Here is a 26,833-nt window from a genome sequence, read left to right as displayed (position 1 = left end):
GATCAATGCAAAGAAATAGAGGAAAACAACAGAATGGGAAAGACTAGGGATCTCTTCAAGAAAATCAGAGATACCAAAGGAACATTTCATGCAAAGATGGGCTCGATAAAGGACAGAAATGCTATGGACCTAATAGAAGTATAAGATATTAAGAATAGATGGCAAGAATACATAGGAGAACTGTACAAAAAAGATCTTCATGACCCAGATAATCACGATGGTGTGATCACTGACCTAGAGCCAGACATCCTGGAATGTGAAGTCAAGTGGGCCTTAGAAAGCATCACTACAAACAAAGCTAGTGGAGGTGATGGAATTCCAGTTGAGCTATTCCAAATCCTGAAAGAAAAGATGATGCTGTGAAAGTTCTGCACTCAATATGCCAGCAAATTTGGAAAACTCAGCAGTGGCCATAGGACTGGAAAAGGTCAGTTTTCATTCCAATCCCAAAGAAAGGTAATGCCAAAGAATGCTCAAACGACCGTACAATTGCACTCATCTCACACGCTAGTAAAGTAATGCTCAAAATTCTCCAAGCCAGGCTTCAGCAATATGTGAACCGTGAATTTTCTGATGTTCAAGCTGGTTTTAGAAAAGGCAGAGGAACCAGAGATCAAGTTGCCAACATCCGCTGGATCATGGAAAAAGCAAGAGAGTTCCAGAGAAACATCTGTTTCTGCTTTATTGACTATGCCAAAGCCTTTGACTGTGTGGATCACAATAAACTGTGGAAAATTCTGAAAGAGATGGGAATACCAGACCACCTGATGTGCCTCTTGAGAAATTTGTATGCAAGTCAGGAAACAACAGTTAGAACTGGACATGGGACAACAGACTGGTTCCAAATAGGAAAAGGAGTACATCAAGGCTGTATATTGTCACCCTGTTTATTTAACTTATATGCAGAATACATCATGAGAAACGCTGGACTGGAAGAAATACAAACTGGAATCAAGATTGCCGGGAGAAATATCAATAACCTCAGATAGGCAGATGACACCACCCTTAAGGCAGAAAGTGAAGAGGAACTCAAAAGCCTCTTGATGAAAGTGAAAGTGGAGAGGGAAAAAGTTGACTTAAAGCTCAACATTCAGAAAACGAAGATCATGGCATCCGGTCCCACCACTTCATGGATAATAAATGGGGAAACAGTGGAAACAGTGTCAGACTTTATTTTTCTGGGCTCCAAAATCACTGCAGATGGTGACTGCAGCCATGAAATTAAAAGATGCTTACTCCTTGGAAGGAAAGTTACGACCAACCTAGATAGCATGTTCAAAAGCAGAGACATTACTTTGCCAACAAAGGTTCGTCTAGTCAAGGCTATGGTTTTTCCTGTGGTCATGTATGGATGTGAGAGTTGGACTGTGAAGAAGGCTGAGCGCCTAAGAATTGATGCTTTTGAATAGTGGTGTTGGAGAAGCCTCTTGAGAGTCCCTTGGACTGCAAGGAGATCCAACCAGTCCATTCTGAAGGAGATCAGCCCTGGGATTTCTTTGGAAGGAATGATGCTAAAGCTGAAACTCCAGTACTTTGGCCACCTCATGCGAAGAGTTGACTCATTGGAAAAGACTCTGATGCTGGGAGGGATTGGGGGCAGGAGGAGATGGGGATGACAGAGGATGAGATGGCTGGATGTCATCACTGACTCGATGGACGTGAGTCTCAGTGAACTCCGGGAGTTGGTGATGGACAGGGAGGCCTGGCGTGCTGCAATTCACGGGGTCGCAAAGTGTTGGCCACAACTGAGCGACTGATCTGATCTGATCTGAACATAAATCATGCATATGTATACATGTGTCCCCTCCCTCTTGAACCCCCCTCCCACCTCTCTCTCTACCACATCTCTTTAGGTTGTTACAGAGCACTGGCTTTGGGTTCTCTGCCTCATACACGAAACTACCACTGGTTATCTATGTTACATATAGTAATTTTTATGTTTCAGTGCTATTCTCTCAAATCATACCACCCTTTGCTTCCCCTACTATGTTCAGAAGTCTCTTCTTTATGTCTGTGTCTCCTTTGCTGCCCTACCCATAGATCACTGATACTACCTTTCTAGATTCCATATACATGACTTACTATACAATATTTATCTTTATCTTTCTAACTTACTTCACTCTGTGTAATAGGCTCTAGGTTCATCTACCTAATTAGAGCTCACTCAAATGTATTCCTTTTTATAGCAGAGTAATATTCCATTGTGTATATGTACCTCAGCTTCCTTATCCATTCATCTGTCAATGGTTGCCTCTTTGTCCTAGCTATTGTAAGTAGTGCTGCGGTGAACACTGGGTACATAGGTCTTTTTCAATTATGTTTCCTCAGGGCATATGCCCAGTAGTGGGATTGATGGGTCATATGGTATTTTTATTTCTAGTGTTTTTAAGAATCTCCTAAATGTTCTCCATAGTGCTTTAATCAGTTTGCATTCCCACCAATATAAGAGTATTCTCTCGTTTCCACATACTATCCAGCATTTATTGTTTGTAGACTTTCATGATGGCTATTCTGGCCAGTGCGTGAGAAGACCTCATTGTAGTTTTGATTTGCATTTCTCTAATAGTGAGTGATGTTGACCATCTTGGTATGTGTTTATGTGTTTCTGTTTTCTTTGAAAAAATGTCTGTGTGGGTTTCCTGCCCACTTTTTAATGTTTCTTTGTTTTTCTGGTATTGAGATACATGAGCTTACGTTTTGGAGATCAATTCTTTGTCAGTTGTTTCATTTGCTTTTTTTTTTTTTTAATTTTATTTTATTTTTAAAATTTACATAATTGTATTAGTTTTGCCAAATATCAAAATGAATCTGCCACAATTGCTGTTATGTTCTCCCATTCTGAGGATTTTCTTTTCACTTTGCTTTTAGTTTTATTCATTTACAAACACTTTTAAGTTTAATTAGGTCCCATTTGTTTTTATTTCTGTTACTCTAAGAGTCTCATATTGGATCTTGCTCTGATTTATTCTGCCTTTGTTTTTCTCTAAGAGCTTTATAGTTTCTGGTTTTATGTTTAGGTCTCTAATCCATTTTGAATTTATTTTGGTGTATGTTGTTAGGAAGTGTTCTGTTTTTGTTGTTTTACATGTAGTTGACCAGTTTTCTCGGCATAACTTGCTGAAAGGACTGTCTTTCTCCATTGTATGTTTTTGCCTCCTTTGTCTAGGATAAGCTGTCTTTAGGTACATGGATTTATGTCTGGACTTTTTATCTTGTTCCATTGGTCTATATTTCTGTCTTTGTGTCAGTACCATACTGTCTTTTTTTTTAACTTTATTTTATTTTTAAGCTTTACATAATTGTATTAGTTTTGCCAAATATCAAAATGAATCTGCCACAGGTATACATGTGTTCCCCACCCTGAACCCTCCTCCCTCCTCCCTCCCTATACCATCCCTCTGGGTCGTCCCAGTGCCCTAGCCCCAAGCATCCAGTATCGTGCATCAAACCTGGACTTGATGACTAGCTTTGTAGTATCATCTGAAATCAGGAAGGTTGATTCCAATAGTTCTATTCTTCTTGATCAAGATTACTCTGGCTATACAAGATCTTTTGTGCTTCCATACAAATTGTTAAATTATTTATTCTAGTTCTGTGAAAAATATCATTGGTAGTTTGATAAGGTTTGCATTGAATCTACAGGTTTCTTTGGGTAGTGTAGTCATCTTCACTGTATTGATTCTTACAATCCAAGCACATAGTATATCTCTCCATCTGTCTGTGTCATTTTTCATTCTTTAGTCAGTGTCTTATAGTTTTCTGCACATAGGTCTTTTGTCTCTTTATGTAAATTTATAGCTAATTATTTTATTCTATTTTGCAATGGTGAATGGGATTGTTTCCTTAATTTCTCTTTTTGATTTTTTCATTGTTAGTGTACGGGAATGCAAGGGATTCCTGTGTATTAATTTTATATTCTGTCACTTAACTATATTCATTGATTAGCTCTAATAATTTTCTGGTGGCATATTTAGGGTTTTCTGTAGAGAATCTGCAAACAGCATGGGTTTTACTTCTCCTTTTCCTATTTGGATTGCCTTTTTTTTTTTTTTTTTTTTCTTTTCCTGTTTGCTGAGGCTAGGACTTCCAAAACTGTTCAGTAATAATGATGAGAGTGGACCCCCTTATCTTGTTCCTGATTTTATAGGAAATGCTTTCAGTTCTTTGCCATTGATAATAATGTTTGCTGTGGCTTTGCCATATATAGCCTTTATTATGTTGAAGTATGTTCCTTCAATACCTACTTTCTAGAGAGATTTTATCAAACATGTATGTTAAATTTTGTCAAAGGGCATTTCACCTATAAACAATAGATTTAATTTATTCTCAAGTGCACATGAAACATTCTTCAGGATAGATCAGATCTTAGGCCACAAATCAAGCCTTAGTAAATTTTTTAAAATTGAAATCACTTCAAGCATCTCTTCTTATCACAGTGCTGTAAGATTAGATATCAACTGCAGAGGGAAATGGCACCCCACTCCAGTACTCTTGCCTGGAAAGTCCCATGGATGGAGGAGCCTGGTGGGCTGCAGTCCAAGGGGTCGCTGGGACTTGGACGCAACTGACCGACTTCACTTTCACTTTTCACTTTCATGCATTGGAGGAGGAAATGGCAACCCACTCCAGTGTTCTTGCCTGGAGAATCCCAGGGATGGGGGAGCCTGGTGGGCTGCTGTCTCTGGGGTCACACAGAGTCGGACATTACTGAAGCGACTTAGCAGCAGCAGCAGCAGCAGAGGGAAAAAACTATAAACAACACAAATAGATGGAGGCTAAACAGCACACTTCTAAATAACCAACAGATCACTGAAGAAATAAAAAAGGAAATCACAATATGCCTAGAAACAAATGACAATGAAAACTCAAAACTTATGAGATACAGTAAAAGTAGTGCTAAGATTGAAATTCATATCAATACAAGTTTACATTAAGAAACAAGAGAGCCATCAATTAAACAACCTAACTTTACTGCTAAAGCAAGTAAAACAAAAAGAACCAAAAAAAGGTAGTAGAAAGAAAGAAATAATGAAAATAATAGCAGAAATACATAAAAAAGAAATGAAGGAGACATAGCAAAGATCAATAAAATTAAAAGATGGTACTTTGAGAAGATAAACAAAATTCAGAAATCATTAACTAGCCTCATCAAGAAAAAAAGACTCAATAAAAGTAGAAATGAAAAAGTAAATGTTACAACAGACAACACAGAAATACAAAGGATCATAAGAGACTGCTATGAGCAGCTATATGCCAATAGAATGGATAACTGGGAAGAAATGGACAAATTCTTAGAAAACAAATTTATTTAAAGTCTATTTTGTTTATTTGGGTAGTCATCACTGCTCTTTATGGCTCTCATGTCTATCTCTGTTGACTTTCAGTCTATTTGTGTCTTCATATTGACACTGAATCTCTTACAGTTCAGACATAACTTTATCAGTTTTTAGCCATTCTGCCAATCTCTGTATGTTTATTGGAGAGTTTAATACATTTACATTTAAAATAATTATTGATGGGGATGGAAGTAATTTAGTATTTTTTATTTGTTTCCTGAATGTCTTATAATTTTCTTCTCTTGTTTCCTACATTACTGTCTTCTTGTTTAATTGTTTTCTGTAGTGAAATTTTAAAATGGCTTTTTCATTTCCTTTTGTATATATTTTGTATCTGTTTTCTTTGTGGTTATTGGTGATACTGCACTTAATTTCCTGAAGTTATAACACTCTAACTTAAATTTATGCCAGCTTAACTTCAACAACATAAAATCTGCTCCTTTACAGCTTAACCCTATTCTTTTTGGTTGCTGATATCAAAAATTATATCTTTATATCTTTTGTGTCCCAAAAGAGGAACTGAAAAAAATCCAGTTATAAAACACTGTTAAAATGTTATTAATATTTTAAAAAAAATGTATTAGTTTCTTAAGTCTTATAGAAAAAAAAAGTACAGTCACAATCTTCCATTAGAGTAGTACTAGCTTTTTTATTGCCTGTATGTCTACTTTTATTGAGTTCTTCATTTCTTCATATGGCTTTGAATTGCTTTCTAGTGTCCCTTTGTTTCAACTTGCAGGATTCCCTTAAGCATTTCTTGCAAGGCAGGTCTAGTAGTAACAAACTCCCTCAGCTTTTACTTATCTGGCATGTCTTGATTTCTCCCTCACTGTTGAAAGAAAGTTTTCCAGGATCTAGATTTCTTGGTTGACAGATTTTTTTTTTTCCTTTTAGCACTTCAAATACATCCACCCACTACCATCTGTCCTCCAAAGTTTTAGATGCAAAATCTGCTGATAATTATTGAGGATCCCTTGTATGTAATGAATCACTCCTCTCTTACAGCTTTCTAAGATTTTCTCTTTGCCTTTTGAAAATTCCATTATAATGTATCTTGTCCTGGTCCTCTTTGAATTCATCTTAGTTTTATACTCATGGCTAAAGTTTTAAGCCATTATTCCTTCAAATATTCAGTGTATCTCTTTTTCTCCCACTTCCCTTCTGAGACTCCTACCACGTGATTGTTGGCTTGCTTGGTTATGTCCCACCAGTCTCTTCAGTTGTAATCACTTTTCTTCAATCTTTTGTCTTTCTGTTGCTCATATTCAAGAACTTTCATTACATTATTTCATATTCACTGATTCTTCTGTTTACTCCCATTTGCCTTTGAATCCCTCTATTGAATCTTTTATTTCAGTGATTGTCATTTTAAGTTTCAGTATTTTTTTTAGTCCACTTTTAAAAGATTTTCTATATCTTTATAGGCATTTCCATTTTCCTCATACATTGTTTTCTTCAGTTTCTCCAATTCTTCCTTTAGTTATTTGAGCATCATTAAGATGGTTGTTTGAAAGTCTTTATCAATATATCTGCCCTCAGGTCTTTTTCAGGGACAGTTTCTATTGATTTAATTTTCCTTTTAATGTGCTATACTTTCTTATTTCTTTGCCGACCTTGTGATATTTTGCTGGAAATTGGACATTTGAATAATAAGTGTTTACTATGGTGGAACTAGTGGAAAAGTACCTGCCTGCCAACACAGGAAATGTAAGACAAGTGGATTCAATCTGTGGGCTGGGAAGATCCCCTGGAGAAGGGCATAGCAAACCACTCCAATACTCTTGCCTGGAGAATCGCATGGACAGAGGAGCCTGGTGAGCTATAATTCATTGAGTCATAAAGAGTCAGACATGACTGAAGTGACTTAACACAGCACATGGAAATCAGACTCTTTCTCAATCACAGGGTTTACTGTGACTGATTCCTTGTTATTATTATTTTCAAAGTGTGTTCCTGATCAAACAAAGATCAAGCTGAGATAAATTTAAGGAAACCTCTGGTATTTTCTAAACCTGAACCTTTCCCTGAACATGCTTGAAAGTGTTACTCACTCATTAATGTCCAACTCTTTATGACCCAATGGATTGTAGCCCTCTAGGCTCCTCTGTCCTTGGAATTCTCCAGGCAAGAATACTGGAGTGGGTTGCCATTTCCTTTTCCAGGGGATCTTCCCGACCCAGGGATTGAACATGGGTCTCCTGCATTGCAAGCAGATTTTTTTTTTACCATCTAAGCCACCAACGTGCATGGTCACTTTCTAATATGTCCATTATATGGAGTTGTTTTTGATTGTCCCAGTCTTTACTATCTGGCCAGGTGCTGCTTGTGGTAAAGAACCTTTCTGCCAATGCAAGAAGCATAAGAGACATGGGAAGATCCCTTGGAGGAGGGCATGGCAATCCACTCTAGTATTTTTGCCTGGAGAATCCCATAGACTGTGGAGCCTGATGGGCTACTGTCCATAGGGTCACAAAGAGTTGCATATGACCAACCTAGATAGCATATTAAAAAGTAGAAACATTATTTTGTCAACAAAGGTCTGTCTAGTCAAGGCTATGGTTTTTCCAGTAGTCATGTATGGGTGTGAGAGTTGGACTATAAAGAAAGCTGAGCATCGAAGAATTGATGCTTTTGAATTGTGGTGCTGGGGCAGACTCTTGAGAGTCCCTTGGACTGCAAGGAGATCCAACCAGTCCATTCTAAAGGAGATCAGTCCTGGGTGTTCATTGGAAGGACTGATGTTGAAAAGGTGAAACTCCAATACTTTGGCCACGTGATGCGAAGGGCTGACTCATCTGAAAAGACCCTGATGCTGGGAAAGTTTGAGGGCAGGAAGAGAATGGGACAGCAGAGGATGAGGTGGTTGAATGGCATCACCAACTTAATGGACATGAGTTTGGGTAAACTCCAGGAGTTGGTGATGGACAGGGAGGCCTGGTGTGCTGTGGTTCATGGGGTCACAAACAGTTGGACACGACTAGTGACTGAATCGAACTGAACTGAAGTGAATTAGCACCCACTGCAAAGGAATTTAAAAAGAAAAGAAAAGCGAGGAATTAAAGGATGCCAGTTAATTAAATCCCAGGATTTCACAACAATTGTGGGAGGTTTAACAACAATGGCCACTGCCTCTTTATATCTTCACCTCTGTGATCAAAAGCCTCAGTCAGGGATTAGTGCATAGATCCTTGATTTTCTTTTTTCCTATCCTGGCTTTTTATGTGCAACTTATGCCAGAAATGTGTGTACAGCTGCCTGCCTCAGATGGGAAGGGCGATAAGTAGCTGTGTCTGTACACATACAACAGAAATTGATCAGTGTTAACGAAGAATTACCTTCCATGTCTTTGTCTGGAAGTTGCAAGCATTCAGTAGACCTGGCAATTCCAAGATAGTTACATCAGAAAGATCCTGCTAATGCAGTTGTTGTGTAGGTGTGGAGACAGATGTCTATTGCTTCCTCCACTACCGTCTTCCCCAAGTACTCTCTTGTGTGAGTGTCTAAGTGTTATGGAATCTTAAAAATTATAAACAAGAAAAAGTAATTTAGAAAAGGCTGAGTCTTAAGATACTAGTCCTCTGCCAGATGGAGCATGTACATGTGAATACATTTGATAATACATATTTAGAACATATCCAAATAATCAATAAGTTAGAAAAGAGTTGGTATCCTCACAGTGGTAGAGTGAAGTTTGTTATCTTTATCCTGAATAAAATTGGAGAAATTATTGTATTGGTTAACTAGGACTATACAAGTGTTTCACAGTTAATACCATATTCTTTATCTTCCAAAAGTACTTGAGGGAAAGTGGGTGGAGACAAAGACTGCAAGACACAGAAGAGTGGACTAGACTAGCTGGATTACTCTGTTGATGAAGGGGAATTGAGATATCAAATTAATGATATCTTTGATACATAAGCAGCCAATGAGGGAAATTGTAATGTTAAGGTGAATCAAAGCCTACATGTACATAGGTTATAGAGTTATTTCTCTACACATTCCAATGTTTCTTTTTTTATTTTATTTTTTAACTTTACAATATTGTATTGGTTTTGCCATATATCAACATGAATCCGCCACAGGTATACATGTGTCCCCCATCCTAAGCCCTCCTCCCTCCTCCCTCCCCATACCATGTTTCTTGAAGCTAAAGTATGAACAGAGAAACTTAGAAAGAATTGACTACTTAATGGATCCGTGTGTGTATTTGTCACCGAGTTGCGTCCGACTCTTTGCAACACCATCAACAGGGCCTGCCCGGTAACTCTGTCCATGGAATTCTCCAGACTTGAATACTGGAGTGGGTTGCCATGACCTTCTCCAGGTACTTAACGGATACAGAAAATAAATCTTGGTAAAGTTATTAAAACTGAATTTTTCATATGTGGTCCTATGCCAAAAAAGACATTTTAAAAAAGTTAAAATAGTGTAGGTGCTGAACTTGTGAGGAAAAAATAAATTCATATGAAATATAATGTTTTCTCTTTTAAAAGTATTTAATCCAGCTCAACAGTGAATTCAGAAGCATAAGTTAGTATGCATAAAAATGCTGTGCAGTCCAAACAGGAGCTAACAACTACGGGATATCTTGGCATCTGAGCTAGTAAAAACCTCTGCAGATTTTATTGCATGTTTTTCTTCCAAATAGTTCTAGAATTATTCTTCAGAGTTCCTCAAAATATCTAAATATGCAATGTTAATATTTTTCTGCTAATCTGCACTACAAATAGGGGAAGGAGATGGCACCCCACTCCAGTACTCTTGCCTGGAAAATCCCACGGATGGAGGAGCCTGGTGGGCTGCAGTCCATGGGGTCGCTAAGAGTCGGACGCGACTGAGCGACTTCACTTTCACTTTTCACTTTCACTCATTGGAGAAGGAAATGGCAACCCACTCCAGTATTCTTGCCTGGAGAATCCCAGGGATGGGGGAGCCTGGTGGGCTACCGTCTATGGGGTCACACAGAGTCAGACACGACTGAAGCGACCTAGCAGCAGCAGCAGCAGCAGCACTACAAATAAGATCACATGTATCATTAATGGAGTTAATATATCATAAAACACAGAGATTAAGATTTGTTAGTTCTGAGATATCATCCAGCATATACAGTTGACTTTATAGATAAGAAGGTTATGATAAAGAGTAAATAAATTGTTTAGATTAGTAACAGTAACTGGACAAGAACTAAAATATGATTCTCCATTTGAAAATGTTTCTATCTACATAAATACTTTACTATAGAGAGAATTTGTGTTAAATAGTTCATTTTCATGATAATTCTTTAAGGGCTAAAAATCCTTATTGTTACAATAAAAATATAGTGCCCTTGCCACTACATTTATAAATAACAAAAGGAAAAGCAATACATGTTGATTAAACTGTTTTCTCCCATAATTATAAGAGAAGAAAACAGAGTACAAAAAGTCAAATCTCAATGACTTAAAATGCAGAGTTAACATCTGAAAAAAAAATCCATCTTATTTTAATGCTAGTAATTTTTATGTTAGTTTACAGACAGCATGTCAGGTCATGCACCTTGTATTTAAATTCATAAAGGCAGAAATTTGATTTAATGTGCATAATTACTAAGATATATAACAGTTCCTGTCCCTGTCATCAGTTGTAATAATGTAGCATCAATGATGACCTGAATGCTATTGTAGAAATATTTAATTATCATCACACATTTAAATGCCTGCCTGGTCATGTTGTTTGGATAGTAAAAATCAAACATATTAAATAGTTAATTTTAGAAATTTTTCATCATATTCAATTTAAAATCATAAAAGTGTTCATTAAATAAAAATTTATGTTTTACTTTGAAATTTAGCTTCTGTTATGGATGGCATTGATTTGTTTATTGCAAACAATGCATTTCAGTAACAGTTTAAACAAGTTCAAAATGTGCAACATATACAGTTTTTGCAATGCAATTAGTTAGAAATTGGGGAAGCTTAATTTTAAAATTGAATTGTTCATGAAAATCTATTTCATACTCTCTATGGATTAAGCAGTCTCTCTTCATAAAAAGTTCTATAGTTGTTTAAAGAAATTAAGTGTGGTTAATCAGAGGGAACATTATGGTTTGACACTTAATTTGAAAGCCCTGTCTTGAAGCTGTGAATGATTGCTTATAGAATTACATACACCAGTGAGAACCCAAATAGGAAATCCATTTATGCTCCAAATAGATTACAGTATTGATGTAAGCCAGGGTGGTATTGTCTGTCTTTTTGAAAGTAACTGTTCATAAAAGCATGTGTATATATAAATGTAAATACATATATATACTTTTTTCTAAAATGTCTGATTTATTTTTAGTCTCATTTGATAGATTAAAACTAGTAAAACAGCATTACAGTGAATTATCTAATTATTGTACATTAGAAGGCAGATTAGTGATTTTAAAGTCATTTTTCTATGCAGTCAAGTCAGTCCTCTTGATTTAAGTACAGAGGTGAGCTATCAAGTTTTAAAGCTTAGCTTTAAAAAAAAGGCAATGGTGAAACAGTCTCAGTGGTGTTAGTAAACTATGTTTTATCTCTCTTTAATCTACATCCATCTGTTTTTCAGTGCCACCGCTGATCACAATGCCTCAGAAATCCTTTAACGCCACAGCGGAGAGAGGAGAAGAGATGACATTTTCCTGCAGGGCCTCAGGCTCTCCTGAGCCCACCATCTCCTGGTACAGGTAGGTTATGTATCCACCCTCCCTTGCCTTGTATCCATGGTCAGGCTTCTGAGAAAATACTTACAATCTTATCATTTTGTCTGGAAGGAAACCATTATTTTTGAATTTCATTTGAAACATGATGAGGCTTTTGTTTCCTGTTCAGTTGGTTAAATTGTTGAAGAGAGCAACATAGTGATTTAATACAAGTCAAAGGCTGCTTTCATAGCTCTGGTCAGTCTGTCTAACAGGCATGTTTCTGGCTAAAATGGGTCCAGGAGCCCTGTGACTGATTGAGCCATTTTACTGTTACTACTAGAGAGTACCCAGAAGTGGGAAATCTAGTAAGATGCCACTGTTGTATGCCCCTGGTAGCTCAGACAGTAAAGAGTTGTCCTGCAATGTGGGAGACCTGGGTTCAATCCCTGGGTCGGGAAGATCCCTGAAGAAGGGAATGATTACCAACTCTAGTACTCTTGCCTGGAGAATCCCATGGGCAGAGGAGCCTGATGGGCAACAGTCCATGCGATTGCAAAGAGTCAGACACAACTGAGCAATTAACCCACACAAACATAATTGTATGTTTTGTTTGCATACCATATTATGACAGACGAATGTAACTTTCTAGAGCTAAATTATAATAAATTTAATGTTATATAAAGAAGTTCAAATGAATAAATTCTCTATTCTAAATCTGTTGTTTTACAAATCACTTTTGTATATTTTCTGAATTTTTAAATGTTATTTGATTTCAGTTAACATCGAACAGATATGAAAATATTCCATTCTTTTAGGTTGTGACGCTGTTAAAATGGAGACAATTAAAGTTTAAAAATGGAGTATTTTAAACATGTATTAGCTATTAATTAAGGTTACTACTGAAGCAAATCTATAAATACCATGTTATAAATCATATACTATAGAATAGCTTCAAGCAAACAATTAGAAAAATATATTCAAGTTGACAAAAGTGCCCATAAGAAGGATTAGGTTTTAAATAAGATTTTAAGGGGAATAATTGAAATTCAAAACTATTTTTCATTACTTTCTGAGCATTTACTGATATTATCTTCAGGTTTCAAATCTTTATTTAACTATTTAACATAGCAGGTAGCAATAAAAAAGATATTTCTTCAGACAGGTTTTTTAAGATTTTCTTTGCAGACAATATTCCTTTCTGATACACTGTTGATATTTTTAAAATGATTACACATCAAATATTAATACACTCACCCCAGATAATTATCATGTTTCTCAGAGACTTCTGATTTCTAATGTGTATCCTTAACGGTCAATATTAGATCTAACCACAGCAAGGAAAATCTCTCAGATCATTCATTACAGTGAACAAATATCATTTTAGAATTTTATTCTCATCATTTTATCTTTCTGGAGAGACTGCCTTTTGGTTTAGATTTTTTTCTTAAGTTTAACATTTGTTCAAAATTCTCATATGTATGTGAAAATATAATAATTATGCAGTCTAGAATGAATCAGAGGCTACTATAATTGGATAACTTAACTCCATAGTTTTGCATCTCCATTTTTTTCTCATATGGCATTAGTCTCATCATTTGAATTGAATAAAATAATAGGTATTCTACTTGCTGGATATATACTATACAGTGGGAGAATTGGAATATATGGTAGTATTCTTAAAGGAGGTAAAATTGGTATCACAGGGACATTTTTACGGCAACGCATTTATCTGTGTATATAGAAATGTTTGGGCTTCCCTGGAAATTCAGCGGTAAGGAATCCACCTGCAGTGCAAGAGCCACAAGAGACACGGGTTCGATCCCTGTGTCGGAAAGATCCCCTGGAGGAGGGTATGCAACCCAATCCAGTATCCTTATCCCATGGACAGAGGAGCCTGGCAGCTACAGTCCATGGGGTTGCAAAGAGTTGGACACCACTGAGTGACTAACACTTTCACATACACGTTATTTTTGTGAAAAAAATTCCGAAAAGCATTAGAGCAGCAGCACAGAGAGGAAAATCCAGACTGCCTGTTGCATAGTGATACTATTTCCAAGAAGTGTGAGTGAAGTCAGTGAAGAAGGTAATTTAAGACCAAGCATTGAAGAAAAATAAGAATTTTTCACAAAGAGAACCAGAAGCACTTGGGGACATGAAAACCAAAATGGGAATAAAAATAGAAACTCTAAATATCACTTTCTTCATTTCCACTCCAATGTTTCTTCTTTTGAGAATACCATATGGATTTTTATTGTAAGCTGTTCTAATTGGTGTATTTCATGGATTTTCAAATATTAAAACAACCTTGCATTCCTTAGAATGAACCCACTTGTAACGTCTAGTATGTCTAATATACCCACCAGAGTGTTTTTCATCATTTTACTTTTTATGTCTGTAAGTTTGCTGGAGGCCTTTTTTGTTTGTTTTCCATTCCTCTCATGTATGACTTCCTTCAGTATATAGAATGTATTTAAAAGCTATTTAAATGATCTTGTCTACTAACTGTATCATCTGTGTCTTTTCTGAATCTTTTATACTAATTGATTTTTTTTACTTATTATAGTTCATATTTTCCTACCTATTTATTATCCTGTCAATTTTTATCGGGTGCCAGGTAGAGAGTTTTATATTTTCTTTTTTTTTTTTTTAATTTTATTTTATTTTTAAACTTTACATAACTGTATTAGTTTTGCCAAATATCAAAATGAATCCACCACAGGTATACATGTGTTCCCCATCCTGAACCCTCCTCCCTCCTCCCTCCCCATTCCATCCCTCTGGCTCGTCCCAGTGCACCAGCCCCAAGCAAAAAAATGGGCCAAAGAACTAAATAGACATTTCTCCAAAGAAGACATACAGATGGTTAACAAACACATGAAAAGATGCTCAACATCACTCATTATCAGAGAGAGTTTTATATTTTCAAGTGCTGGATATTTTCATTTTCTTTTACTTTAGCTTTGTATGGAGTTAAGTTACTTGGGAGAAGTTGATCTTGAGATTTGCTTTTAAGTTCTTTTAGATGGATACAGAGCAAGTTAAGTATAAGATTTCAGTATAAGATTAATTTGACTTCATTACTGAAGCAATATTCTTGTAAGGAGGCAATTTAATACCTTGTGTTTTAGGAGGTCTTTCTACTCTGGATGGTAGGAATGCAAATTCTTCCTGGTCTTTGGTGAGCTCCTGGTATTACTGTGCTTTATTTATTCCAGTGGTTCTTGCCTTAATCTGGGGAAGCCTTACTTGCATACACTGTACCACGACATTGTAAATCAACTACATTCCAATAAAATTTTTTAAGAAGATTGAATGGGAAACCTCTTCAAATTCTTCTGTTCTCTCTTGTGCCTTCTTCTAACATTTTTCTTCTTCTTTTTTTTTTAAACCTGTAAATTCTAGTCACTTTAATTTCCCCCAGCTGAGAACTCTGTCTTCCACTACACTTCAGAGACCCTGTCTGGCTCTGTTTGGGTTCCTCTTCTTTGAACAGCAGCTTAGAAACTGTCCTCAGGTAGTAAGTTCGGGTGGTCTTCAGAGGTCACTGTCATGTGCTACCTGTTAACCAAGGTTGAAAAATGTTATTTAACCTCTGTGTCAAGTGTTCATGTTGTTTATAATGAGAGGGTAACTATGGTTCTTGTTACTCCATTACAGTCAAAAGTAGAATGATTCTCCCTTCTTTATCATTGCCATTTATCCCTTAATCTTTACCCCTGCTTTCTTTTGCCTGAAAAAGTGGCATTTTGAGAAGCAATCAGAGTTTCAGAGGATGTGCCCATGAAATAATCTTTCAGAATCCACTGGGAGTTTGTTTGTTTGTTTTTTTTCCAGACATAGACAGTTTACAGAAATGCACTATGGATAACAATGACTACTTTCTATATAATAGGTTTATTGGGAGAGACACAATTAGAACCATTACCTGAACTATTATTCTTTAATGATATTTTAAAATTGAACTCTTTAAGAAAATATGATCTCTTTTAAAAAATTTATTTATTTATTTTAATTGGAGGGTAATTACTTTATAATATTGTAGTGATTTTTGCCATACACTGACATGAATCAGCCATGGGTGTGCATGTGTCCCCCATCCTGAACCTCCCTTCCACCTCCCTCTCCATCCCATCCCTCAGGGTCATTCCAGTGCACCGGCCCTGAGCACTCTAATCGTTACAAACTGGCTGCTTTATATTCTTCAAGACCTACCCATTCATGTTAAAGCCTGGATCATGGAATTTTCCCCAAGAAAATTCCCAGAGTATTCCAGCCATCATCTTTTTCTTTTTCTTCTATTATAATAGGTCCCTCACTCCTCCCAGCACACACACAAAATTATGAATACATGCACTAACGGAATCTATGTTACCCTCTATTACCGCCAGTCAGATTATGAATTCTTCAAGATAACTGGCTTTGTCCCACTCATCTGCTGTATTTCAAACATTTAGAATAGTATTTCACATAAAGTAGAGAAAAATCCCTTTATCATAAAAAACACTAGAATTTAGTTAACATGCTGCTTATAATTCTGTGTAAACCTAAGCCTTTTCATCTGTGGATTGAGGGATGGGGAAATCATACTTAAATGTTTAGTTCTCTCATCTGTGAATGAGGATGGGAGGGAGAGTGCACATGTATGAGCTAATTGTATTTATCCAGGTTAATAAGAGAAGGAAAGTGAGTCTTAAGCCACAAATTGCTAAAACTTCTAATTGATGATGATTCAAATGAATACTTCTTTATTGACTAGATTAAGAATTGGGGTGAAAGCCCTATCTGTACATAAAATTCTAGACAAAAATGCTGAAATCTTGTCATTATTCATACTTGAAAATGTTTGATTACTGAAATTATGAAAAAGCATAAAATTGCAGAGCACTGTATACATTTGCCATTTAGTATTTGCCCAATGTTGTACACCACTTGTGAATTTTTGCAGATTTTGTGGTATATTTAGAAATGTCAATAAAAACTGGAAACATGGATGTTATTGAGTCATAGAAAATAAAGATTATTTTAAGATATATGGCAGTACTTTCTAGAAAGCAAAACTAGAATTCACTGAAAAGATCATTTAGAATATCAGAAAAATATTGTTTCTTCCTAGGAAAAATTTTAATAATCCTTTTATACATTTCCTTTTTAATTTAAACTCATATGGACAGGTAAATCTCCCTACCCCTAAAGTGAAGTTGCTCAGTCATGCCCAACTCTTTGTGACCCAATGGACTGTAGCCTACCAGGCTCCTCCATTCATGGGATTCTCCAGGCAAGAATACTGGAGTGGGTACCCTTTCCTTCTCCAGGGGATCTTCCCAACTCAGGGATTAAGCCCAGGTCTCCTGCATTGCAGGCAGACTACTTACCGTCTGAGCCACCAAGGAAGTAACATCTAAAGGGAGATCCTAAATTTTTATACTTGTTGTTGTTGGTTAGTCACTAAGTCATGTCTGATTGCTTTGCAACCCCTTGGACTGTAACCCACCAGCTTCCTCTGTTCATGGGATTTCCCAGACAAGAATAGGGGAATGAAAGTTAATTGCCATTTCCTTCTCCTGGGGATCTTCCCAATGCAGGGATCGAGCGTGCATCTCCTGCATTGAAAGTGGATTCTTTACCGCTGAGCCATTGGGGAAGTCTATTGTGTCCCTGTAACCTAGTAAATAAATATATTTCATAGATAAGTGTTGACTCACCACAATAAAGATTTTTTTTTAATTTTTGCTAATAATCAAGTATGAAATGAAAGAAAGTGCTTTTTACCTAAGATGCATGTCAAGATTTCAACACAACTCAAATGTTATTCTTGCCTCTAAAGTCAAAGCAACTTTCAAGTATAATGTTACTACTTATGCATTAAATTTTCTTGAGCTAATAAATGTATAAGTTTAATTGGAATATAGCTTTATGTATCAATGACAGTAGCCATGAAGTGATTGACCATTATAGGTCAAAATGCTAAGTGTGATCTGCTCCTGAAAAATGAACTCAAATTTATGAAGTTCAACCTCTGTTTTCTTCTTTAGGAATGGCAAGTTCATTGAAGAAAATGAAAAGTACTCATTGAGAGGAAGCAATACAGAACTCACTGTCAGGAACATAATCAATAGTGATGGGGGCCCTTATGTCTGCAAGGCCACAAATAAGGCAGGAGAAGATGAAAAACAGGTGCTTCTCCAAGTCTTTGGTAAGTATTACAGCACAGTGGTTGAAACTGTAATGTCTAGAGGAAGGTCTGAGTCAAACTGGGAAAGTCTCTGTCGCTTATACGAGCTACTTATAATTAAATTAATTTCTAAACCTATGTTTTAGTTTTCTCATCTCTAAAATATATTTTAAAATTGCAGCTACCAGATAGATTTATTTAAGAATTATATGAGCTTACAATGTAAATTTTTATAAAATATTTGATGAACTCGTAGCAGAGGCTAGAGGAAAATTCATTAAAATTATACATAATGAAATCTATTATATTTTGGGTTGTTCTTCATAAATGTTTAAGTAACACACGCTGGGTTCAGTTTTACTTTTAATATACTTCGAGAGTTCATTCAAAAGGCTGTAATTAGGAACACTGACCTGTAACCATGATTAAATATTCCCTTTTCATTTTATTAAAAGGACATGCAATATAAATAATTTCCACATTAGAGCCATATTCATTTCTTTATGGAACTTATAGAAGGTACAAAAATCAGTGTATTTGTTTTTAATTATTGATTTAGCTTCTGTTATATTTGTAAGAGGAAAAGATTTTGGTGGTGGATATTTAGAATATGATTATTCTCTTTAAAACACAAACACGAAGAATTATATGCTTTACTGATATTTAGTGTGTTTTCTCCATTTTTAGCAATGTTGGTATCACAATATTTTCCCAACAATGAGAGGGGCAGGAAGGAAGGAATACTTTGAAGAGTAGAGGGACCAGTTTTTGCATTTGACAGATGCAGCAATACTGTTTAGACCAAAAAATGAATGGTGTACACCTATGGACACACCCTTGGTCAGTTGGTCCTTGAATAGCTGTAATAGAAATATTTCCTGTACCAGGGATATTTTCATAAAGCCTATATTCTAGTTAGGTAGGGCAGACAGTAAAGAATATACTTTACTTTAAATAAAATTAGAATAATAAGATGTTCTAAGAAGAATGTGAAACTAGATCAATCTAAAAAGGACTATTATTTTGGAGATCATGATGTTGGAAAGTTGCTCAGAAGGGTCATGCTTAGATGTGATTACACAAATATCTTTAATGATGAGAAATCAGCAAAGCTATGAACCAGGAGAAAATTGTTCATATAGAATAAGAGTAAATACATTATTTCTAATAATTCTCAAAATTATTAGAAATTATAGAAATCATATAATTTATTCAAGTAGTATTTCCCATTTAAGAAAATGTTCTTTTTAAAATGTACAATGCTAAATATGACTTAGTATAAACTACATAATTAGAAATGATAGACTTTGAGATAATTTCAAAGGATAATCTTAATCGATCTCAATGAGCTTATATGAAATACTGTTTAGTTAATTTTTAAAATTTAAGTGACACTGAGTAAGAACAAAGGCAAAAGATTTCTAATATTTTTTTACCTTTTAAATAGAAAATAATTAATGAAAAATGATATGCTACTTGACTGTTGTAATTACTTTGCATAGTAACAGTGAACAGATTCATATTGTTTTTGATACAAAATCGTGCATATGTAAGGAAATAAAGCCAAAATCATTAAAGTAAATGGAATAAACATTGAATTTAAAAAATTATATACGTCCTGTTTCTGATATCAGGAATTTAATTTTCTAAGATTAAGAACAACATACATATATTTCATACTGCTGCTACTGCTAAGTCACTTCAGTCGTGTCTGACTCTGTGCGACCCCATAGACAGCAGCCCACCAGGCTCCCCCGTCCCTGGGATTCTCCAGGCAAGAACACTGGAGTGGATTGCCATTTCCTTCTCCAATGCATGAAAGTGAAAAGTGAAAGTGAAGTCTCTCAGTCGTGTCCAACTCTAAGCAACCCCACGGACTGCAGCCTTCCAGGCTCCTCCGCCCATGGGATTTTCCAGGCGAGAGTACTGGAGTGGGGTGCCATTGCCTTCTCCGACATATATTTCATAATTGATTACATTTAATGATTAAAAAAAAAAAAACCTGTTACTTGCGCTGAAGTAACAGGTGCTGACTTTTATCACTTTTATGTTCAAACAAATAAAAGCTTAAGAAATGCTAACAATACAGAGTTTAAAATTTTAAAGCTCTTTGGCATATGTAAATTTGTTAAGGGACATGTTTTTAATATTAATATAATTTAAATTAGTAGACATGGTTTGGTTTTATAGCTGTCATAACTATAAAGAGATAATTATCTATTATGTCTAATAATATTAAGGCAATCTAGGGACAAAATAAATCAACCATAATAATAAAGATAAATAGTATGTATATATATTTACTTGTTAAGTATTTTAAGTATTGTACATATAGTTACTGTATATTCAGGATACAGTCACTATTTCCCCCACTTTTGTGAAATTGTTTTTAAAGTTTAAGAGATAATCACTACAAAAGCAAATGTCATATACAGACACACATACGTAGTAGACTTGTGGTTTTAAGAGGATATTTTAATTTTGTACCTTTAAGAGGAAAAAAATTAAATAGCTTTCATTGGCAAAATCTGGAAAAGAATTATTTTTGTCTATTGGTTTCTAAGCCACTTCAAATTATTTTTATAATCATAATCTATGAACATTATTTTTGAAGCTATTTCTCCTATAATTTGCAGCTCTCCTGGCACTCTTATAAAGCAAGCATGATACTGTAACCACGGAAACGTTAATATGCAATACGAGGCTATTGTGTACTCAAATGCCCACTATGAATAATAATATTTTCTTTTAATACAGATTGAGTAATGTATATATTTTTTACAGTACAGCCTCACATAATACAGCTTAAAAATGAGACTACATATGAGAATGGTCAAGTCACACTCATATGTGAAGCAGAAGGGGAGCCTATTCCAGCAATCACCTGGAAGAGAGCAGTGGATGGCATCACTTTTTCTGAAGGTGATAAGGTAACAGCAATTTAATATACAGTGATTTTCAAAAGCATTGTATTTGCAGTGTTTTGTATATAATTAAATCTCATATTGGTCTCCAATTCACCAAGTAACTTGTAGAAATGCAAGAATGAGGTATTTTTTGAAAAGACAGCTATCACAGTCAACCTAAAAATAAATTCATAAAAGAAAAATGTCAAATTTTAATATTAAAGATGTTTCTCATTAAGACACAAAATTTAAAATTTTTAAGTTTTCCTACATACAAACTTTTGGTATACACTGAATCCATAAAATACCTTATTGCAATTTCAATTCCTCTACCTTGTACTATGAAAATGAAAATAATTTAAATTCTCAAAATCCTGGCTGTCATTTAACTCTTAATTCTTTCATATTTTCTTTGTGCATTAGACAGTAGATTTCTGCTTTTATATAATTTATGTTAATTGAATTGGCATTTTCACACATGTAAAAATGATGAGATTAAACTTATATGTCTCTTTTCTTTCTCAGTGTTAAAGAGCAACCTCCTTTAAACCTCTTTCATTAATTTAAGTCAATTGCCATAGAAGGAAATGATTTTCAAAATATAAGTACCTTTGACTTAACAACATTGATAGCAGAAAATTGTGAAGTCAGTTTATCCAAAATATGCTTTCTATTCTTCCAACTTATCTTGTAATTTTTACAACATGCTAACTCCATAAATCGACATAACAGGCTCCCTGGCCATTTACTATTTATCTTTAGAAAGAATATATTCCTGTACATCAGCTTTCTTTGTCTCATTTTTTCCTCATGATGGCATCTTTTAGACAGTATATCTCTTTTGGCAATAGTTATACTATTTTGATATACTTATTTTATATATGCAAGTTGAAAATCAAATTTCTAAAATGTGAATGACATTTGCATTCTTCTGGCAACCCAGAAAAATGGTATAGAGTTTGCTTTAATATTTTCTTAACAAAGAAACATAGGTATTACTATGGTATATTGCCAAATCTGAAAGGAGTTTTATTTCTGTAACATCCTTTAAAATTGTCCAAAAATTAGATATATAAAACTGTGGATAGTTCTTTTGACAATTTAGTACATTTCTTTGGAGAAGATCACTCAACAATGATCATGTTTGTAAGCCTTTATTAATTATACCTTCATATTCCTAATACTTTCATTATTTTTTATAAATTTTCTGATATGTCTCTTCTCAAATATAACTTTCATTTTTCATTTAATAGGTATTTTCTTATATACATACCAATAATGAGAGACTCATTATATTCACTTATTTTAGCCTTAAAAAATAATCAAGTAACCAGAGCCTTACTTCCAATGCTAGATGAGGATAGATTCTCAGATTACTCTAAGAGATCAAACCTGGTCTGTAATCTGTCCTCCGCCATCTCCCGGAGTTTGCCTGAATTCAGCTTCATTGAGTCAGACATGTCTTCTGCTGCCTTTACTGGAAATTAAGCCCACTCTACACATAGTATGAGCGACTTCACTTTCACTTGTCACTCTAATGCATTGGAGAAGGAAATGGTAACCCACCCCAGTGTTCTTGCCTGGAGAATCCCAGGGACAGAAGAGCCTGGTGAGCTGCCATCTCTGGGGTCCCAGAGTCGGACACAACTGAAGTGACTTAGCAGCAGCACACTGAGTAAGAAGTAGTTGAAATGTATAGCTGTGAATTCTGTTTTAAAGCAGAATTTCTCAAACTTCAGTCATTTGACGATCAGTTTCATTTCTTTTCCGTATTTTTGTGCTGCCTGGACTGTCATACACTTAATATTTTTCTTTAAATTAAATTAGGTTTTTATTTTAATTATAAGCAAAAAGATGTTACATTTTAAAATGTACATCAACGTAAATATGAAACTATAAAGTAAAATTTGTTTCAAATAAGCCCTAAACTTAGCATGTACACCTTCACTGGTACACACACCATAGTTTTAAGCATCAAATTAACATGATACAAAGTTTGGCTATAAAATTTTGAGAACAAACCCTATTTGCCTTTCTTCTATTTGTGAGGTCAAGCACTTCCCTCCAGTAAATAAATATGCTACATTGTTAATTAATGGGTAGAAAGTTCACAAATCTTAGTAGCAAAAACTCATTTAATTTGCTTCCCTTATAGCTCAGTTGGAGAAGGCAATGGCACCCCACTCCAGTACTCTCGCCTGGAAAATTCCATGGATGGAGGAGCCTGGTAGGCTGCAGTCCATGGTCGCTAGGAGTCGGACACGACTGACTGACTTCACTTTCACTTTTCACTTTCATGCATTGGAGAAGGAAATGGCAACCCACTCCAGTGTTCTTGCCTGGAGAATCCCAGGGACGGGGGAGCCTGGTGGGCTGCCGTCTATGGGGTTGCACAGAGTCGGACACGACTTAAGTGACTTAGCAGCAGCAGCAGCATAGCTCAGTTGGTAAAGAATTCGCATGCAATACAGGAGACCCCAGTTCTATTCCTGGGTTGGGAAGATCTGCTGGAGAAGGGATAAGCTACCCACTCCAGTATTCTTGGGCTTCCCTTGTGTCTCAGCTGGTAAAGAATCTGTCTGCAATTTGGGAGACCTGGGTTTGATCCCTGCCTTGGGGAGATATTTCTATTTGTGAGGTCAAGCACTTCCCTCCAGTAAATAAATATACTATATTATTAATTAATAGGTAGAAAGTTCACAAATCATAGTAGCAAAAACTCATTTACTTTCAGTCCTTAACACCAAATGATCCTTCAAAATGATGCCAATCAACTCAATAAATAAAGTATAGTGGAACTTCCCTGACTGGTAGTTAAGACTCTGGGCTTCCAATGCAGGGTGTGTGTTTGATCCCTGGTCAGGACCTAAGATCTCACATGCCTGAAAATATGGCCAAAATAAATTTAAATTTGTTTTAAATTAGAAAAAAAAATAGTGATTTAACTTCAAAAATAGCCTATTTTTATCTTGCTGAAGTAAAATATAAAATGCTGGTTGGTCATAGCCTGAGTTTAGATCAGCTCAAACTTTGTGATTAAAATAATAGGATTATCTGTTCTTTTGCATTTATTTGAAAACTGTGGTTTTTTTCTGTGTCAAAGAACACAACCCTACTTACTGATTCACTGTTAACTTCAGTTCTTCCTGTCCAGATTGCTTTCTATTCCTTCAAATAAATAGATGTATTTAAACTGACATTTAAAATTAAAAAGAAACTTAATACAAAGTATAAAAAGTACACTTTAACAGTTATCTTTATAGGTATATGCAGAAGTCATAGTTGTACCAAGGTGTTTCTATTTTGATTGTAGAGAAGTGGCAAGCATTTTTCTCCATGAATTGAAGCACTGTTTGTGCCATGTTTCAAATGTTCTTGCAGAATAAAATACCAAGACAAAAGGGATTTCTAGAAACCATAAAGAGAGACAGTTCTTTGATACAACCACTTGAATAATATGTTTTAAATTTTATAACAAATTAAATTATTAGCATAAAGACATTGATAATTTTACTATTGTGTTCATTATTATTTCATGCTCTAGGATATTATTTTTTGAGTGGGTACATCTTTGGACCTAAGGAAACTTCTAGAATGGTTTTAAATGATTTATTTATATAAACCACTTTTAATGGAGGGCAAAGGATAATGGAGTGAGTTTTTCACATTATATGAAAGTCTCTACTAAAAATTCTTAATTTTTTATTTATATAAAATATGAAGGTTACATTAGCCTTTTTGTATTTCCTCATTTTTTTCATTCTAAAGCAAATATGATTTCTTGAAAATTACATTTAATAAAATGTAAACAGAAAATAATCTTTAAACTAAGAGAAATTTCCATTTCTAATGTTTCCTGTTCCATTTGCCCAAGTTCATTTAACAACCATCAGCATCTTTTATTGAGAGCTTCTATGTTTCCATGTGCTGTCCTATGCACAAAGAATACAGCAGTGTAAAACAAATGTTTTCTGCCTCATAGCGCATACTGTTCAGGAGAGGAATCAAGGCATATTTAAAATTAGCAGTGTTTCACTTATGAATATGCAATTTTGAAATGTGAAATTTCATATCAAAATAGAAATTTGAAGTATATAAGTGGACTTCTACAGCCTCCAGACATAGCTTTGGCATATTTTTCTGTGCTATCACAGACTTAGTTCTGCTTATTCTTCTGACAGGCCTCTGCATTGGTGCATTTTGGAAAGTATATCATCCTTAGAATACCTCCTTTAAATTTGTTTAGGCTGATGAAAACTGCTTATACTGATTTTAAAAGAAACTTTAAAAAAGTTAATGGTGTAATTTGCAACACCTTTATATTATAGAAAACAACTTAAGATTTTCAACTTCTTTTATCTCTTTAAATAGAATTTACAAAATGAGACTGCCAAATCCACAGTTACTGATTTAAGAAAGAGAGCAGTGTTTCAAATAGCTGCACTTTATTATAAAACCTGCAGTGAAATGAAAAACTGAAATATGGTGACATATTTATAGCATCATCTTTAATAATAAAAGACAGTTCATAAATATTTTAATGTACCTTTGTAAGTAATTATAGTTTGCAAAATTTTTGCACCAATATTTTTATAAGGAATTTTATTTATACTTCTTTACCAAATCCTGAAGATGCATTCTAGTGTGTAATTATAGGCAATTCTTAGTGCCTGATGTTAAGACTGATAAAAAGCAACAATAAAAACAACTAGGGACAGATAAAACCAGCAAATATGTTTTACTAAATAATTGAAAAGAACAATCATGATATGGTTGTTCAAATATTTTAAAGACAGCCATGTCCAGTTGAACTAGACATATTGCTTACTGTAAGTGCCTGTATGACAAAAGAGTGAATGGAAGTTACAAAATTGCAGAGACTTTCCAAGAATCAGGGATTATAGATAATGAAATGTGTTCAATTCCAAGTGACATAATTCCATTCCCATGAATTTCTGTATCATAGTTTGTATGATTATCAATGTCTAAAGAAAATTCTTTCATTTGACATTACATTATATAAGAAAATCTTAAATAATATTTTTTACCCTGATATTCTTCCTTGTTGTGATATTTAAATTTGCGTTAATAATTGGGGGAAAGGGTGAGAGGTACTGAACCAAGGTTGTACATCAGAATCACATAAAGAGATGTATACATGTGTACCTGTCTGAGCTTTTCTCTCTGGAAAATGTCTAAGTCTTTCTTCCAGACTTTGAACTGCGCCATGTCTGACTCTTCGTAGCCTCATGGACTGCAGCTCGCCAGGCTTCCCTATACTTCACCATCACCCAATGATTACTCAAACTCATGTCCATTGAGTCAGTGATACCATCCAACCATATCATTCTCTGTTATCCTCTTCCCTTTCTGCCTTCAATCTTGCCCGCATTCCAGTCTTTTCTAATGAGTCAGCTCTTCACATCAGGTGTTCAAAGTATTGGAGCTTTAGCTTCAACATCAGTCCTTCCAATACATATTCAGGAATGATTTCCTTTAGGGTTGACTGGTTTGATTCCTTTGCAATCCAAGGGACTTTCAAGAATCTTCTGCAACCCCACAGTTCAAAAGCATCAATTCTTTGGCGCTCAGCCTTCTTTATAGTCCAACTCCCACATCCACATCTGACTACTGGAAAAATTATAGCTTTGACTATATGGACTTTTAGCAAAGTGATGTTTTGGTTTTTAATATGCTCTCTAGGTTTGTTGTGACTTTTCTTCCAAGGAGGAAGTGTCTTTTAATTTCATGCAGATAAAATCATCTGCAA

The 26,833-nt window shown here is 35.1% G+C and overlaps 1 protein-coding gene across 1 annotated transcript in view; it reads left to right on the top strand.

The window, feature by feature from the left end:
* The window catches only part of NCAM2 (neural cell adhesion molecule 2), a 539,245-nt gene that overhangs the window by 376,269 nt on the left and 136,143 nt on the right, over positions 1-26,833 (top strand). The window contains exons 6-8 of the mRNA XM_055567775.1: positions 11,910-12,027; positions 18,018-18,178; positions 20,942-21,087. Coding sequence (XP_055423750.1) covers positions 11,910-12,027; positions 18,018-18,178; positions 20,942-21,087 — 425 coding nt within the window. The remainder of the gene's footprint in view (positions 1-11,909; positions 12,028-18,017; positions 18,179-20,941; positions 21,088-26,833) is intronic.

Source organism: Bubalus kerabau, chromosome 2 (genome assembly GCF_029407905.1).
Source record: "Bubalus kerabau isolate K-KA32 ecotype Philippines breed swamp buffalo chromosome 2, PCC_UOA_SB_1v2, whole genome shotgun sequence".
Lineage (NCBI taxonomy): Eukaryota > Metazoa > Chordata > Mammalia > Artiodactyla > Bovidae > Bubalus > Bubalus kerabau.
The sequence above is the reverse complement of the archived record's forward strand: the minus strand, read 5'-3'. Positions and strand labels throughout refer to the sequence as shown.